This window comes from Panthera tigris, chromosome X, assembly GCF_018350195.1.
Source record: "Panthera tigris isolate Pti1 chromosome X, P.tigris_Pti1_mat1.1, whole genome shotgun sequence".
Classification (NCBI taxonomy): Eukaryota; Metazoa; Chordata; class Mammalia; order Carnivora; family Felidae; genus Panthera; species Panthera tigris.
In genome coordinates, this window is record NC_056677.1 from 50,477,994 (window position 1) to 50,494,934 (window position 16,941).

Consider the following 16,941-nt stretch of genomic DNA (forward strand, 5'->3'; position numbering starts at 1 on the left):
TTGTAATTTGATTCCCACAGAGGAAAAACTCCCAGCCTGGGCAGGGCCTGGTCTGGGTCAGGAGGCATAGAGCGGCAATCAAGTCAGCTATGCTAAGGACTTCATGCAGCCATAGCTGCTGCTTAGTAAGCTGAGGTCCTTTCATGATGAAGTTTTCTCCCATAGACTTCAGAACAGACTCACAATTTCCAGATTCCTCCCTTAAGTGGTTCTCCATAGCAGGGCCCATTCTCACTTCTTTGTACTTCATTCCCTTGCTGTTCAAGGTCTGTTCACCTGAAGGGCTATGTGGGGAGGAGGAACAGGCACTCCTGCACCCATAGGGAGCCTGCCCCTTAGTGGGAGAAGTTAGATTTGCCCAAGTATAAAGCCTGCCTAAAATAAGCCTGAGGGTAGTGTCTCTACCTCAGATCTTTTCTCCACAGGGAAGAGTCCCCTGGGCTCTTCACTTACTTGCTTCCAATGTCCTGGGATGAGAGAATATTGGAAACAGGGCCTACTTAGAGTCACAGGAGTTCTTTAACTACGCTAATAGCAGCAATTCTCCTGTGCCAGAACAGGAGAAACAAGGACTATAGGGAGAGGGGAAGGAAGGAATCATGGAAGATTGTCCATGCAGTCTGTTAACAATAGGGGAAGTCTCACAAAACCTGAGTGGTAGGAACTGCAGGTACATATCTGGGGCTGAGGCTGTGTCTTTCCATGCCCATCCCTGTTCTTTCCTTCAAGAGTTTAAGGTCGGTTTTGTATCCTGTCCAGGTCAATAATTTGAAGGCAGCTGATGATCTTGGTCAGATGGGCTCTGTCGTGACCCCTTCATAGACTCCTATAAATGCTGCCTAAACTATCTGAAAACGGAAGTAGGGATGACCAGTCCCCTGAAATGATTGCAGTGGGGAACCCCAACTTTAAGCCCACTTGGTGCTGGAGGCAATTGAATCCTTCTCCCCAGGAAGCAGAGTCTCAGCCTCATTTCTTCAAATTCAAATCTTTTAGCTTAGGGGAGGGAGAGGCCTACAAGGAACAGCATAACCAAAGCAGCTTAAAAAAGAGAATAATTGGCTCAAACTAAACCCCAGATACAAAACCGTCATGACCCAGCAGTGCTACAACATGGAAATACCAGTGCTAGAGAAGAGCCCAAATGCAGAATGTTCCCTGAACAGAAGTCCTCTCCAGCATTATTATTCTCTGACTCTCCCTTGATTCTGTTTGGTTTTGATCCCTCTACAACACCTAAAACACAGTGAAAGCAAGAGAAATATCAAGCAGTTATGTCACAGAGCACAACAGAGCATGTCTAGACTGGCACAAATGAGGACAGATGATGCAGGGAAAAGGCTGTCTGGGGCAACTGCCAGGCTGCAGAAACATTCACAGATGATCAGCTGAGGGAGAAGAGAAAGGTGAATCTTCCCTTTACCCATTGAATAGTAAAAGGAAAAAAAAAGAAATTTAAACTCCCAAACTCTATCACATCAAATTAAATTCAAAAGTCATCAGTATCAGTATCATCAGGAAAGAAAAAAGGCAATACAAACACATCTATGGTAATAATGACAAGTCAATGAATCACTCACAGGGGAGCAAAGAGATTATCTCAACAAGAAGAGGAACACATAGAAATACTATTTTCTGAAAATAAAGGGGATGGGGACAAGGTAAGAACAGAAAACTTTTAAGAAGGGATCACATATTTGGAAGTCATTGGTACCTCTTCCTACCAACTACAGATTTCACTTCCCCAAAACAACAGAAAATGGTTTTTGGTCCTTCTGTGTGTGTGTGTGTGTGTGTGTGTGTGTGTGTGTGTTTATGTGTATAGTCAAGGGTCTGTGTGTATATATATGTCTCTATATATATAAATATATATAAGCATATATATATTTATATATATATATAAATTTCAACAGTGCTTCTCCAAAAAAATGTCCATCTATAAATATAATTTTATTTACTTTATTTTAAAATTATCTGCCTCCCTGTAGGTATTATTTTTTGAAGGGGGTTAACCTGCTGAAGTTTTGCCAGAATGGTGACTGGCTGCGCTTGGGTTCGGTGAACTCAAAGACCTGCGACTGAGCGATGCCGTCGGGGACCAGGTACTGGCCCTGGTTTAACGGGTCCTGCGGTGGTGGGTAGGAAGGAGGAACTGAGCGGGCAGAGTTGACACCTAGAGTAGAGGGGAGATCAAAGGGAAATGGTATAAGTTAAGTAGCAAGGGGTTTCTCAAATGACCCAGTGGCCACTTTGGAAGGAAAATTCAAGGTAGTCAATTTTAGAGAGCATGAATTAGAATTGAAAATCTCCAAGGCAAGAATACGGGGCGCCTGGGTGGCTCAGTCGGTTGAGCTTCTGACATCGGCTCAGGTCATGATCTCACAGTTTGTGGGTTTGAGCCCCATGTTGGGCTCTGTGCTGACATCTCAGAGCCTGGAGCCTGCTTCAGATTCAGTCTCCATCACTCTTTGCACTTCCACTCATGCTCTGTCTCTCTGTCTCTCAAAAGCAAATAAAATGTTAAAAAAAATTAAAAAGAAAATCTCCAAGGCAAGAATTACATTCCTTAACAGATTTTGGAATGGTGTGACTACCGCAACAACAACACATGCTTTCCCATCTACTCAGGTATCACTGAGAAGTTTGTGGTGTTGCCACTATCCATTTTACAGATGACGACACTGAGAACTGGGGTGAAATGTCACACTCAAGGTCATAAAGTGAGGGACAGAGTTCACATTCTTTGATTTGTCAGTTCAAGCTCTTTTTATTTATTTATTTATTTATTTATTTATTTATTTATTATTTTTTAATATGAAATTTATTGTCAGGTTGGTTTCCATACAACACCCAGTGCTCATTCCAACAGGTGCCTTCCTCAATGCCCATCACCCACCCTTCCCTCCCTCCCACCCCCCATCAACCCTCAGTTTATTCTCAGTTTTTAAGGGTCTCTTATGGTTTGGCTCTTTCCCGCTCAACCTCTTTTTAAGAGACTGTTACACAGGACTGTTCTTGCAAATCACCCAACAATTTCCATTTAACTTCAAAGGTCTTTCGTTTCCTCCCTCCTCAACTCCCCCAAAGTGTCAAAAGAACCTGTTAAGAACTATTGACTTCAAAGCAGGTTTTTGGTGGATAAATGGTTTTCTAAAAGCCAAGGTACAAGTGATCCAGTATTCTACACCAGGTTGAGAATGCTGAAACCATATTTAATATGGAAGTGACATTGGTAGATGGGAGAAAGCAAAGAAGACATGATTCATGGAATACAAGGAAGATTGGAATATATTTGTAACCTTTCAAAGGGAACACTTCAGCGATTGCAACTTTCATAGAAGTGTTTGCAACCATCAAAACAAAATCCACATGAATAGACAATACAGGTGGGAGTGGGAGGCTAAACTGAAAGTTTAATCCTAACCTATATTCAGAACATAATAGGCTGGAGCATACAGCATATGATTTCAGAATTCAATGAAGATCTTTCTGCTGCTCCCAAAAAAGTTCCTCATCTGCTGGCCAATGTCTGTAATTTCAACATTACAGCTTATTTGTTTGCCTTTGTTTGATGACTTGATCCCATTACACTAGAAGTAGTGTTATATTGAGCCATCACCAGCCTTTGGCACTTAAGTGGGAAGGGATCAGTTCTTTCTAAAAGCTTTGTTTTGGTTCTTACTTTTGTTTCCCATATTTATTGATATATAATTGAAATATAACAGTCTGTAAGTTTAAGTTGTGCAATATGATAATTTGATATACATATATATTGCAAAATGATTACCACAATAAAGTTAGTATATCCATCACCTAACAAAATTACCTTTTTTGTGTGGTGTGAGCATTTAAGAACTCTTAGCAACTCCCAAGTACACAATAAGATATTGTTAACTGCAGTCACCATCCTGTACATTATATCCCCAGAACCTCTTCATCTTGTAACTAAAGTTTGTGCCCTTTGACCAACATGTTGATAGGTCCTACAATCCCAGCCCTGGCAACCACCAATCTACTTTCTATTTCTATAAATTCCCTTTTTTAGATTCTAATATAAGTGAGATCATATAGTATTTGTATTTTTGTTTTGCTTATTTCACATAGTATAATGCCCTCAAAGTCCATCCATGTTTCCATAAATGACAGGATTTCCTTCTTTCTATGGCTGAATAATATTCCATTGTATATACCACATTTATTTTATCTATTCATCTGCTGAAGGACATGCAGGTTGCTTGCTGTCCTGGCTATTGTGAATAATGCTGCAATGAACATGAGGGTGTAGACATCTCTTTGAGATCCTGATTTCATTTTCTTCCCATACACACAGCTCTATTTGCAATTTTTAAGGACCCTCCATACTATTTTTACAGTAGCTTACCAATTTGCATTCCTACCGTCAGTGCCCATTCCCTTTTTCTCCACATCCTCACCAGCACTTGTTATATCTTGTTGTTTTTTTTTTTATAACAGCCACTCTAACAAATACAGAAACTCATGGTTTTGATTCACATTCTTCTGATAACTAATTATGTTGAACATCCTTTCTTATACCTGTAGAACATTTACATGGGCATTTAAATATCTTCTTTGGGAATATGTCTATTTACATCCTTTGCCCATTTTTAATTGAACTATTTTTTTAGTTGAGTTGTATGTGTTGCTCATATATCTTGCATAGTAATCTCTTATCAAATATGTACTTTGCAAATATTTTCTCTTATTCTGTAGGTTGCCCTTTCATTTTGTTGATTGTTTCTTCTGTTGTGCAGAAGGTTTTTGTTTGATGTAGCCTCACTTTTTTTTTATTCTGTTGTTTGTGCTTTTGGTGTCATGTTCAAAACCTTGTTGCCAAAACCATGTCAAGGAGTATTTTCTCTACATTTTCTTCTAGGACTTTTTTATGGTGTTGAGTCTTATACTTAAGTCTTTAATCCATTTTGAGTTAATTTTTGTGAATAGTTTAAGATAGGGGTCTAATACATTGTCTTGCATGTAAATATCCAGTTTCCCCAATACTTTTTATAGAAGAGGCTATCCTTTTTCCATTGAGTATTCCTGGCCTCCTGATAAATATTAGTTGACTATGGGTTTATAATTGGGCCCTTGTTTCTTTTCCATTAGACTATATGTCAGATTTTATGCCAGTGCCAGATTGTTTTGATTACTATAGCTTTGGGATAAAGTTTAAAATCAGAAAGCATGATGCCAGAAGCTTTGTTCTTCTTTCTCAGGATTGCTTTGGTTATTCAGGATCTTCTGTGGTTCCATATGAATTTTAGAATTGCTCTATTTACCTCTGTGAAAAATGCCATGAAATTTGAGATAGGGATTACAATAAATCTATAGATGGCCTTGGGTAGTAGGGGCAATTTCAAAATATTAAGTATTACAATCCATGAACACAGAATATCATTCCATTTATTTATGTCTTCTTCAGTTTCTTTTATAAATGTCCAAATTTCTTTTATATATGTCCAATTTTATAAATGTACAGATTTTTAACCTCTTAAGTTAAATATATTCCTAAGTACTTTATCTCATTTTGTGTGTTGAAAATGGGATTGTTTCATTAATTTCTCTTTTGAATATTCATTTTAACAGAAACAAAAATGATTTTTATACATGTATTTTTTATCCTGAAACATTACTGAATTCCATTATTATTCTAGTATTCTAAATTTCTTAGGAGACTTTAGATATTTAAAATATCTTTAGATATTTAAAATATATTTAGATATGTATAAAATCATGTCATCTGGAAACAGAGAAAAATTTACTTCTTCCTTTCGTTTATTTCTTTTTCTTGCCTGATTGCTCTGTATAGGACTTCCAGCAGTATGTTGAATAGAAGTGGTGAGAGTTGGTATCCTTGTCTTGTTCCTGATATTAGAGGACAAGCTTTCAACCATTCGCCATTGAGCATGCTTATTAATTGTGGTAAGCTTGTCATATAAGGCATTGATTATGTTGGAGTATGTTCCTTATATACCAAATTTATTGAGAATCTTTATCATGAAAGTATTTTGAATTTTGTCAGATGCTGTTACTGCATCTATACAGATGATATTTGATTTTATCTTACTCTCTGTTAGTGTGGTGAATCACATTTATTGATTTGCATATGTTGAATGATCCCTGCTTCCTAGAGATAAATCCCACTAGAAGAGGTGTACAATCCTTTAATGTACTGTTGAACTTGGTTTGCTAGCATTTTGTTGATAATTTTTACATATATATTTATCAGAAATATTGGCCTGTATTGTCTTCTATTGTCTTTATCTGGCATTAGTGTTAGTGTAATCCTGGACTCATAAAATGAGTCTGGAAGTACTCCTTTCAAGATTTTGGAAAAGTTTAAGAAGGACTGGTGCATGTTCCACAGAATTCCCCAGTGAAACCATCTGGTCCTAGGCTTTTCTTTTTGGGAGGTTTTTGATTACTAATTCAATATACTTAGTCATTATTGGTCTGCTCATATTTTGTATTTCTTTTTTTCCATCAGTATTATTGAGATATAATAGACATATTACGTTGTATAAGATTAAGGTGTACAATATAATGATTTGATGTATGTATATACTGCAAAATGATAACCACATTAAGGTTACTTAACATCTGTCACCTTGCCTAGTTACATATTTTTTTTCTTTTGATGAGAAGTTTTAAGATCTATTCTCTTAAACTTTCAAATTTACAATACAGTATTATTAACTTAGTGACCATGCTATACAGAACTTATTTTATAAGCTTGTACCCTTTAACTACCTTTACCCATTTCCCCCATCCCACATCTCCTGCATCTGGCAACCACCAATCTGTTCTCTGTTTCTATGGTTTATTTTATTGCATTCCACATATAAGTGAGCTAATACAGTATTTGTCTATGAATTATTTCACTTATCATAATACCTTCCAGGTTCACCCATGATGTGGCAAAAGGCAGAATTTATTCTGTGTGTGTGTGTGTGTGTGCTTTATCCACATTTATTTTACCGATTTGTCTGCCAAAGGACATTTAAGTTGTTCCCATGTCTTGGCTATTGTTGAATAATGCTGCAAAAAACGTAGGGAGCAGGTATTTCTTTGAGATAGTGATTTCATTTCCTTTAGATATGTACTCCAAACTGGAATTACTAGATTATATGGTAGTTCTATTTTTAACTTTGTGAAGAACCTCCATACTGTTTTCCATACTGGCTGTACCAGCTTACATTCCTACAGTATACAAGGGTCCCCTTCTCTCCATATCCTTGTCAATACCAGTTATTGCTTATCTTTTATTAGCTATTCTAACAGGTGTGAAGTGATATCTCATTGTACTTATTTGCATTTCCTGATGATAAGTGATGCTGAGCACTTTTTCATGTACTTGGCCATTTGAATATTTTCTTTGGTAAAAATATCTATTCAGGTCTTTTGCCCCTTTTTAAATTGGATTATCTGTGGGATTTTGCTATTTCCAAACTGAATGCCTTTTGTCTCTGTCTCTTGCCTAATTGCCTTAGCCAGAAACTCCAGAACAATATTGAATAGAGGTAATGAGACTGGACATCCTTGCCTTGTTCCTGATTTGGGGGAAAGATATCAGTCTCTCATCAGTAAGCATGGGTGTTAGTTGTGGATGTTTTATAGATGCTCTTAAATATATAAAATCTTGTCATAGTCAATCAATTTTACTTCCTCTCTGATTCAGATACTGTTTCCTTCTTTTTCTTACCTGAATGCTCTTTGCTTAAGACTTCTAGTACTATATTGCATAGGGGTGATGAGATTGGGTGCTATCATGTTGTTTCTTGTATTAGAAGAATAGCTTTCAAATTTTCACCATGAAGTATGATGTTAGCTGTGGATCTGCCATGTATTGCCTTTATTATATTGAGGTACATTTCTTCTATACATAATTTGTTGAGAGTTTTTATCATGAAAGGATGTTGAATTTTGTCAAATGCTTTTTTAGATCTATTGAGATGATTGTATGATTTTTTATCTTTCTATTAATGTGGTGTATTACATTTTTTATTTGCATATGTTAAACCATCCTTGCATCTCAGTAATGAATCTCACTTGATGATGGTGTATGATATGATCCTTTTAATGTGCTGTTGAATTTTGTTAGCTAGTATTTTGTTAAGAAATTTTGCATCAGGAATATTGTCCTGTGGTTTTCTTTTCATGAAGTGTTCTTATCTGGATTTAGTATTGGTGTTAATGCTGGTCTCATAAAATGAGTTTGCAAGTGTTCTCGTCTCTTCAACTTTTTGGAAGAGCTTGAGAAGGATTGGCATTGATTCTTTAAATACTTGGTACAATTCACCAGTAAAACCATCTATTCTTGGGCTTTTCTTTGTTGAGAGGTTTTTTTTTTTATTACTAATTCAATCTTCTTATTCATTTTTGGTACATTCATATTTCTATTTCTTCATGATTCAATCTTAGTACATTGTATTTTTTTTTTTTAGAAATTATTCATTTCTTCTAGGTCATCCAAGTTTTTGGTGTATATTGTTCACATTATTCTCATGATTATATTTCTGTGGTATTATTTGTAATATGTTTAATTTCTGATTCTATTTATTTGAGTTTTCTCCCTCCTTTAGTCTAGCCAAAATTTGTCAATTTTGTTTATCTTTTCAAAAAATAGCTCTTAATTTCATTGAACTTTTCTATTGTTTTTCTGGTCTCTATTTCTCCTCTGATCTTTGGTATTTCCTTTTTTTCTGTTAACGTTGGGCTTATTTTTCTTCTTTTCCTTGTTCTTGAAGTGTAAAGTTAGGTTGTTTATTTGAATTTTTTTTCTTTGTGTAAGCATTATGGCTATAAACCTCCCTCCTAAAACAGATTTTGCTACATCCCGTAACTTTTGGTAGGTTGGATTTTCATTTTCATTTACTCAAGATATTTTTTTATTTCCCTTTTGATTTCTTCTTTGACTCACTGGTTATTCAGAAGTGTGTTGTGTAAATTCCACATATTTGTGAACTTTCCAGTTTTCCTCCTGTTACGGATTTTTAGATTCATACCACTGTGGTTGGGAAAGACACTTGATATGATTTCAGTCTTCTTAAATTTTCTAAGACTCGTTTTGTAACCTAACACATACTACTCTAGAGCATATTCCATTTGTGCTTGAGAAAAATGTGAATTCTGCTGCTATTGGATGGCATGTTCTTTATATGTCTTTTAGGTCAACTTAGTCTAAATATATTTCCAGTCCAATGTTTTCTTAATCAATTTTTGTCTAGGTGATCTATTAATTGTTACTTTTATTATATTGTCTGTTTCTTCCTTCAGATCTGTAAGTATTTGTTTCATAATGAGAACATATACATTTACAATTTACATATTTATGTTTTGGGTGCATATATATCTTGATGAATTACCCCTTATGACTATATAGTGACATTCTTTGTCTCTTGTGACAGTTTTGATTTATATAAGTATAGCTATCTTTGCTTTAGTTTGGCTTCCACATTCATAAAATACCTGTTTACCATCCCTTAACTTTGAGGCTATATGTATCCTTAAAGATGAACTTAGTCTTCTGTAGGCAGTGTATAGTTGTGTCTTATATTTTTATCCATTCCATATCCATGGATGTATCCATCCATCATATACATGGATATATTTGTCCATTTATGCATGTTGATAAGGGAATCTAATCCATTCACATTGAAAGTAATTATTGAGATGGTAGGGATTTACTATTGTCATCTTATTAATTATTTCTGTTTTATAGTTATTTTGTTCTTTTCTTCTTCTCTTGCTATTTTCCTTTATGAATTGATGGTTTTCCAAACTTGTATGCTTCGATTCACCTTTTTTTTTGTGTGTGTGTGTGTGTATCTATTGTAGGTATGTTCTTTGTGGCTACAATGAAGCTGACATAGATATCTTATAGTTACAATAATCTATTTTATACTGGTAACAAATTAACTTTGGACACATAAAAAACAAACTCTACCTTTTTACTCTCCAACTACACATATTATATTTTTGATGTCACAATTTACATTTGTTATTGTTATCCATTAATAAATTATTGTACCTTAGTTATTTTAACCTTTTTATACTTTATCCTTTATAGATATAATTAATACACCACCATATTAGAGTATTCTGAATTAGATATATACTTGCTTTACCTGTGTGTTTATATTTTCATATGTTTTCATGTTACTGATTATCATCTTTTACCTTCAGTTTGAAAAACTCCTTTCAGCATTTCTTGTAAGACAAATCTAGAGATGATGGACTCTCTTTCTCTCAATCTCTCTCTCTCTCTCTCTCTGAAAGTCTTTCTTTCTCCTACATTTCTAAAGGACAACTTTCCTGGGTATAGTATTCTTGGTTAAAAGTTTTCTTCTTTCAGAACTCTGAATATAGCATCCCACTCTCTCCTGGTTTGCTAGGTTCCTGCTGAGAAATCTTCTAATAGCCTTATGTGTGTTCCCTTGTATATGAAGATTTTATCTTGCTGCTTTTAATCTTTTCTCTTTGTTTTTGACTTTAGACAGTTTTATTATAATGTATCTTGAAGAATATCATTTGGGTTGACATTGTTTAGCAAACAATGAGCCTCATGAAGCTGAATATTTAAATACTTATCCAGAATTGGAAGTTTCTCAGCCATTATTTCTTTAAATAAGTTTTCTTCCCCTTTCTCTTTTCTTCTTCTGGTTCTCCAATATTGTATAGATTGCTTATCTTAATTTTATCCCATAATTCACATAGGCTTTCTTCGATAATTTCAAATGACCTGTTTTTGACTTCACAAATACTTTCTTCTGCTTGATCAAATCTGTTTTTGATGCTCTCTATTGCATTTGTTTCATTAATTGTATTCTTCAGCTCTATAATTTTTGTTTGGTTATTTTTTATGATTTCTACTCTTTGTTAAATTTCTTGTCTTGTGTATTGTTTTCCTGATTTTTTTGAACTTTCTGTGCTTTCATGTGGCTCACTAAATTTCCTTGAAACAACTATTTTGAAATGTTTATTGGAAAAATTGCATATCTCCATATCTTTTGGGGTCAGTTTCTATAAAACTGTATTCCTTTGGTTATGTCATGTTTCCCTGATTTTTCATGTCCCTTGTAGTATTGAGTTGCTGTTGTGGCATTTGAAAAGGCATTCACTTCCTCTAGTCTTTATTGACTGGCCCTTTTTTTCTATGCATCTAATCATGGATATTTTTCTCTATGGGTGATCTGGAACTTTTCTGCTGGATTTTGAACTTTCACAAAAGCACACTTATCTGTGGGTGACTGTCAAAATCAATATTCTTCAGGGGGAAGACAGTTGAAAGCTATTCTGCTATTTTGGTGATGTCCTCTAAGAGGCAATTTTCAAAGGTGGTAAGTGTCAGAAATACGAAGGTACTGAGTGCCAACAAATGATATGAAAATATTAGGGGGAAAGTTTGGGAAGTGTTCATTTTAATTTCTCATTTAAACTTTTTTTTTTATTTTGAGAGTACTGCATATTTACATGCAGCTGTAAGAAACGATACAGAGATACACTTTGTACCCTTTACTCAGTTTCTCCAATGATAACATTTTATAAAACGCTAGTACAATATTACAACCAGGATTTTAACATTGTTATGGGACACAGCCAAGAGATAGAACATTTCTGTCATCACAAGAACACTATCATTACTCTTCCATAACCACTCTTCTCTCCTGTGACTCACCCCCTCCTTAATCTTTGGCATCCAATAATCTGCTTCCCATTACTAAATGATATCATTTCAAGAATGTTATATAAATGGAGTCATACCATATATAACGTTTGAGGATTGGCTTTTCTCAGCATAATTCCTTGGAGATTCACCCAAGTTGTTGCATGTACCAATAGTTGGTTCCTTTTTACTAAGAAGTAATATTTCATGGTATAGATATACCATAGTTTGCTTACTCACCTACTGCAAGATATCTGGGTTGTTTCCATTTTGGGCTATTATGAACAAAGCTGCTATAAACATTTGTTTAGAGGTTTTTATGTGAAAGTAAATTTTCATTTCTCTGGGAAACATGTCCAGGAATGTAACTGCTAGGTTATATGGTAATTGTACGTTTTGTGTTTTAAGAAACCACCATACTATTTTCCAGAGTGGCTATACCATTTAGCAATCTCTACTGAAAGATATAAATGATTCAGTTCCTCTACACCCTTCCCAGCATTTGGTGTTGTCACTATTTTTTTTTTATTTTAGCCTTTTTAATAGGTATGTAGTGATATCTCATTGTGGTTTTCATTTGCATTTCTCCAATGATCAATAATGTTGAACATCTTTTCATGTGTTTAACTGCCATACATATATTCTCTTCAGTAAAATATCTGTCTTTTGCCTATTTTCTAATTGAAGTGTGTAGTTTTATAGTGTCGAGTTTTGAGAGTTCTTTGTATATTCTAGTTATTAGTGTTTTTTCAGATACATGGCTTGTATTTTTTCCTACTCTGTAGCTTGTCTTTTTATCCTCTTCATGTGATCTTTTAGAGAGCAAAAATTTCTATTTTGATGAGGCACAGTATATCAATTTTTAATTTTGTGGTTCCAGCTTTTGGTTTCAAGTCTAAGAACTTCTTTGCCTAGCCCTATATACTGAAGAATTTCTCCTTTTTAAAAAGTTTTGTAGCTTTAAATATAAGTTCATTATCCATTTTGAGTTCATTTTTATACTGTGTAAGTTTATGTTGAGGTGTTTTTTTTTTAATATTTGGTCTATGAGTAAAGTAGCATTTGTTGAAAACATTGTCCTTCTTCCACTAAACTTCTTTTGAATCTTTGTCAAAAATTACTTGGGCATATTTATGTAGGTCTATTTCTGGTTTCTCTATTCTGTTTCATTGATATAATATGCCTATCCTTCTGCCAATACCGTGCTGTCTTGGTTATTGTAGCTATATAATTATTGTTAAAATCAGGATAGACTGATTAAATTTACTCTTCTTTTTCAAGATTATTTTAGTTATTTTAGGATATTCATTTGATTTTGAGCTGGTCCTACAGCCTCGGAGATGGGAGCTATGCTAATGGCTCTAGGGAGTTCTATGATGACAGACTGAAATAGGTTGATAGACTAAGAATTAGTATTCAAATTCCAAGAAGTTATGTATCAATTCTTAAAACCAAGACGATATATAAAAGTAAAAAAGGCTTTCCTTGGAGCTAGGCTCTGTCCTCTTTGCTTATCTTACAGCCAGGCTTCCCCCACTACAGAGCAGTAGACTGAGTTGATAAGGTACCATGGAATTATAGGTGGGGGTGGAAAGGGACACTAGAATAATTACCTTATTCAATATATCTGCATTAGAGAATTATTAATAACAGTGCTCCCATCACTTCCAGGAAAGGGTCATTGGAAGGGTTAAAGAAACTGGCTTTTATGGGTGTCTTAAAGAATTCCCTTCTTACTCTTTCCATGTATATAATATAACTATTAAATTCCTAAGTTTGACAATTGCTTCCACATATGCAGTTCCCTCGAGTCTCAAAATATATCGATCATCACAGTCCTGGACTAGAAGAGTCTTGAAAACTAGAAATAGAAATAATGGAGATTCATAGGAATTCTGGAAAGTTTGAAACTAAATGAGTTTCTTTGAAAACTAGAATTGCTGAATCAGTGTTTAGATATTGGGGAATAAGAGAGAACCTGAAAGAATAGCCTTGTGACTAGACAGGGTGGAAAAGGAACCTGACACCAAGACTTGTTATGAGTGAGCAGGACTGTTTTCTGGCTTGTTGCTTTATGGGAGCTCCTTTGCTTTAAGAGTTCGTAGTGAAAAGAGCAGCCTGTATTCGATAGACTGAGGGAACCTGCCCTGAGGTAAAGGGGTATTATCCCATCATGAAGGTCAGTGTGGTGAGAACAGTGGAGGGAATCATAGTGAGAAAATCTCAGGGTTTAAGAGCCTCCAGGAAACAGGCAGGACACAAAGTAGCTTCTTTGTAGCCTGAGGACTCCCCAACTGGCTGGGGTTCTTTTCTGCTTATATCTCTAAGGAAGGGGTGCATTCTCTCACAGTGTTTCCCTACTCATACAGATCATATCTATACTGACCTAACTTCAGATAGCTTTCTAACACTTTCATGTTTTTACTCCCAAGTGGTTAAGAGTGATTGCCTTTAATTTCCTACCTAAAGATAATCATATTTCCATGATAAGGGAAGAAGCCAGTGAGTGCCTCCCAAGGGCAAGAAGCAATAAGCAGTTAAAAGGAAGTCATGTCTAGTCAGAGGGGCCCCAACTAGGTGCACTGTTTAATTGGAAATCAGATATTCATAGGCACTCAACCTCCTCAGTGAAAAGGAGCTTCATTTGGGAATAATTAAGGGAGCTCTACTTGGCTGCTGGAATTTCAGGAAACTTGAATCTAGTAATTTTGTAGGGTGATTCATTCTAAACCAAAGAGTCTACTGAGAAAGCAGAAGGGCCTGGGGAAAGTGAGGTCTCATTAAGATCACCTACCCCTGGGGAAAATGACAGTGGCTGTCAGTAATAGAAGCAGCTGTCAGCAATTGAGCTGAGACAAAATGTGAGCTGTTCTTTCCCAGCATAGAGAATCAGCAGACCCCCAAGATGGAGACGGAAGAACAGTGGACTTGGAATCAAGATGAGTTAAGTTCACAATCACTTTATCCCAAAGCTCTTGTTTCCTAATCTGGAAAATGAGGCTAATAATGCCTACCTTTTCAGAAGTACCATAAAGATGAAATTAAAGAACTTGTATAAAATAACTAGTAATGAATAGGGTCATGAATAAAATAAAGGATAGTTACTTCCTTTTGTTCAACTAAGCATTTTAATTTTGTCTAGTTCATGAAAATGAGAGCTTCATTTCATATTCAAATTGATTCTCAAGGTATTTTCCTTTTTTAAGTACTTTATGGTTCAGATAAAGAAAATTAATATCTGAATCTTCTGTCTTGGTCCAGTTTGAAGTTCTCCATTCTGATTTAAGACTCCTGATTTAGCAAATGCCCCCAAACAAATTAAATTGTGTATATATTCCAAATATATTTGTACTTATTAATAAAATTTACACAGTTACTATTGTTCATCAGTCTCTAATTTGTGAGTGAAGTTTAGTTTCTTTCTTTTACTTACATAAAAATAAAAGGAAACAAATTTTATTTTTTCCTGTACCCAATGAACTATCTTTGGACATAACTCCCTTACACTATTTATTCCTAAGCCTTATGCCTTTAAGACCATTTGCTACATTATCAGGAACACCTGTAAACCCAGACACTCCCCCACTATCCCAAATTAACTTTCACATGGAAACAAGCCTGGGGATTTGCAATCACATAGTTTATGGCTTCACACTCTCACAAAGAAAGTAGAGCTGGTGGGGTAAAAGCAGATTTACCTTTTTGTTTAGGGACTTTTCTCACAGTCATTGCAGCCTGCCTCTTCTGGTTTTCAGAAATTTCAAAGCCTATAATATAAAAATACATGACTTTGTTACAAGAAACACAGACCTTTCTCAAATGTATAAAATAGTACAACTTTTCTGAAATAGTAATTTTGGCAAGATATATCAAAAGTCTTGATAAATAAATGGTGAGAAGCTTGAACAAATATTCAGCTACAAAAATGGTTTTCACAGTACAGAGAGGCAAAAAAAAGTGACAATATGAGTTAATATGATGGTAAATGAGGAAGGGGTGAATAAACTATGGCATAAAGTAGAAAAATATTTCACAACCAAAAGCAAAAACAAAGACAAGGAAATAATAAGTCAAAATATAAGATATTAAAACAGAAAATTTTTGTAAAGTTTCAAATGGAAGAAAAAAATCAAATGGCAAAAAAGTAATGAAATAATAGAAATGTCTATTCAAGTCCTTTGTCCATTTAAACAATTTTTAATGTTTATTTTTGGGAGACAGAGAGACAGAGTGCAAGGAGGGGAGGGGCAGAGAGAGAGGGTGACACAGAATCCAAAGCAGGCTCCAGGCTCTGAGCTGTCAGCACAGAGCCCGATGCAGGGCTCGAACTCACAAACTGTGAGATTATGATCTAAGCAGAAGTTATATGCTTAACCGACTGAGCCACCCAGGCACTCCTTCTTTGCCTATTTTTAAAATTAAGTTATTTGATATTTTCCTATTGAGTTGTAGTATATCCCGATATGTTTTGGAAATTAACCTCTTATATATAATATATATATATATATATATATGATATGCAAATATTTTTTGATGCTTTAGGTTGCCTTTTCATTCTGTTTCCTTTGCAGTGTAAAAGCACTTTATTATGACACAATTTTGCTTTGTTGCCTGTGCTTCATATCCAAACAATCATTGCTAAGATCAATGCCAAGAAGCTTTTTCCCTGTGTTTTCTTCTAGAAGTTTTAAGGTTTGGGGTCATACAATTAAGTCTTTTATACATTTTGAGTTAGTTTTCATGTATGGTGTAAGGTAGGAGTTCAATTTCTTTGGTTTGCATGTGGATATCCAGTTTTCCCAGCACCATTTATTGAAGAAACCATCTTTTCCCAATTGTATATTTTTGGTACCCTTGTCAAAGATATGTTGACTGTATATGTATGGGTTTTTTTCTAGTCATTCTATCCTATTCCACTGGTCTATATGTCTGTCTTTATACCAGTACCATACTGTTTTAAATAATGTAGCTTTAATATATTTTGAATCAGGAAGTATTATGCCTCAAGCTTTGTTCTTTCTCTCAAATATTTTTAGCTATTATGGTTCTTTTGTGGTTCCACATGAATTTTAGGATTGTGTTTTCTATTTCTGTAAAAAAATACCATTGGAGTTTGGTTAAGATCACATTGAATCTGTAGATGGCATTGGGTAAAATAGATATTTTAACAATATTAAGTCTATTATGTGTTCTTTAATTTCTTTCAGCAAGGGTTTATAATTTTTGGTGTAGAAATCTTTCACTTTCTTGGTTAAGTT

The 16,941-nt window shown here is 34.9% G+C and overlaps 1 protein-coding gene across 1 annotated transcript in view; it reads right to left on the reverse strand.

The window, feature by feature from the left end:
- Window positions 1–1,953: 1,953 nt before the first annotated feature.
- The window catches only part of ARHGEF9 (Cdc42 guanine nucleotide exchange factor 9), a 188,886-nt gene continuing 173,898 nt past the window's right edge, over window positions 1,954–16,941 (reverse strand). Inside the window, exons 9-10 of the mRNA XM_042974958.1 lie at window positions 15,382–15,450; window positions 1,954–2,173 (exon numbers count right to left, since the gene is read on the reverse strand). Coding sequence (XP_042830892.1) covers window positions 1,992–2,173; window positions 15,382–15,450 — 251 coding nt within the window. The 3' untranslated portion in view covers window positions 1,954–1,991. The remainder of the gene's footprint in view (window positions 2,174–15,381; window positions 15,451–16,941) is intronic.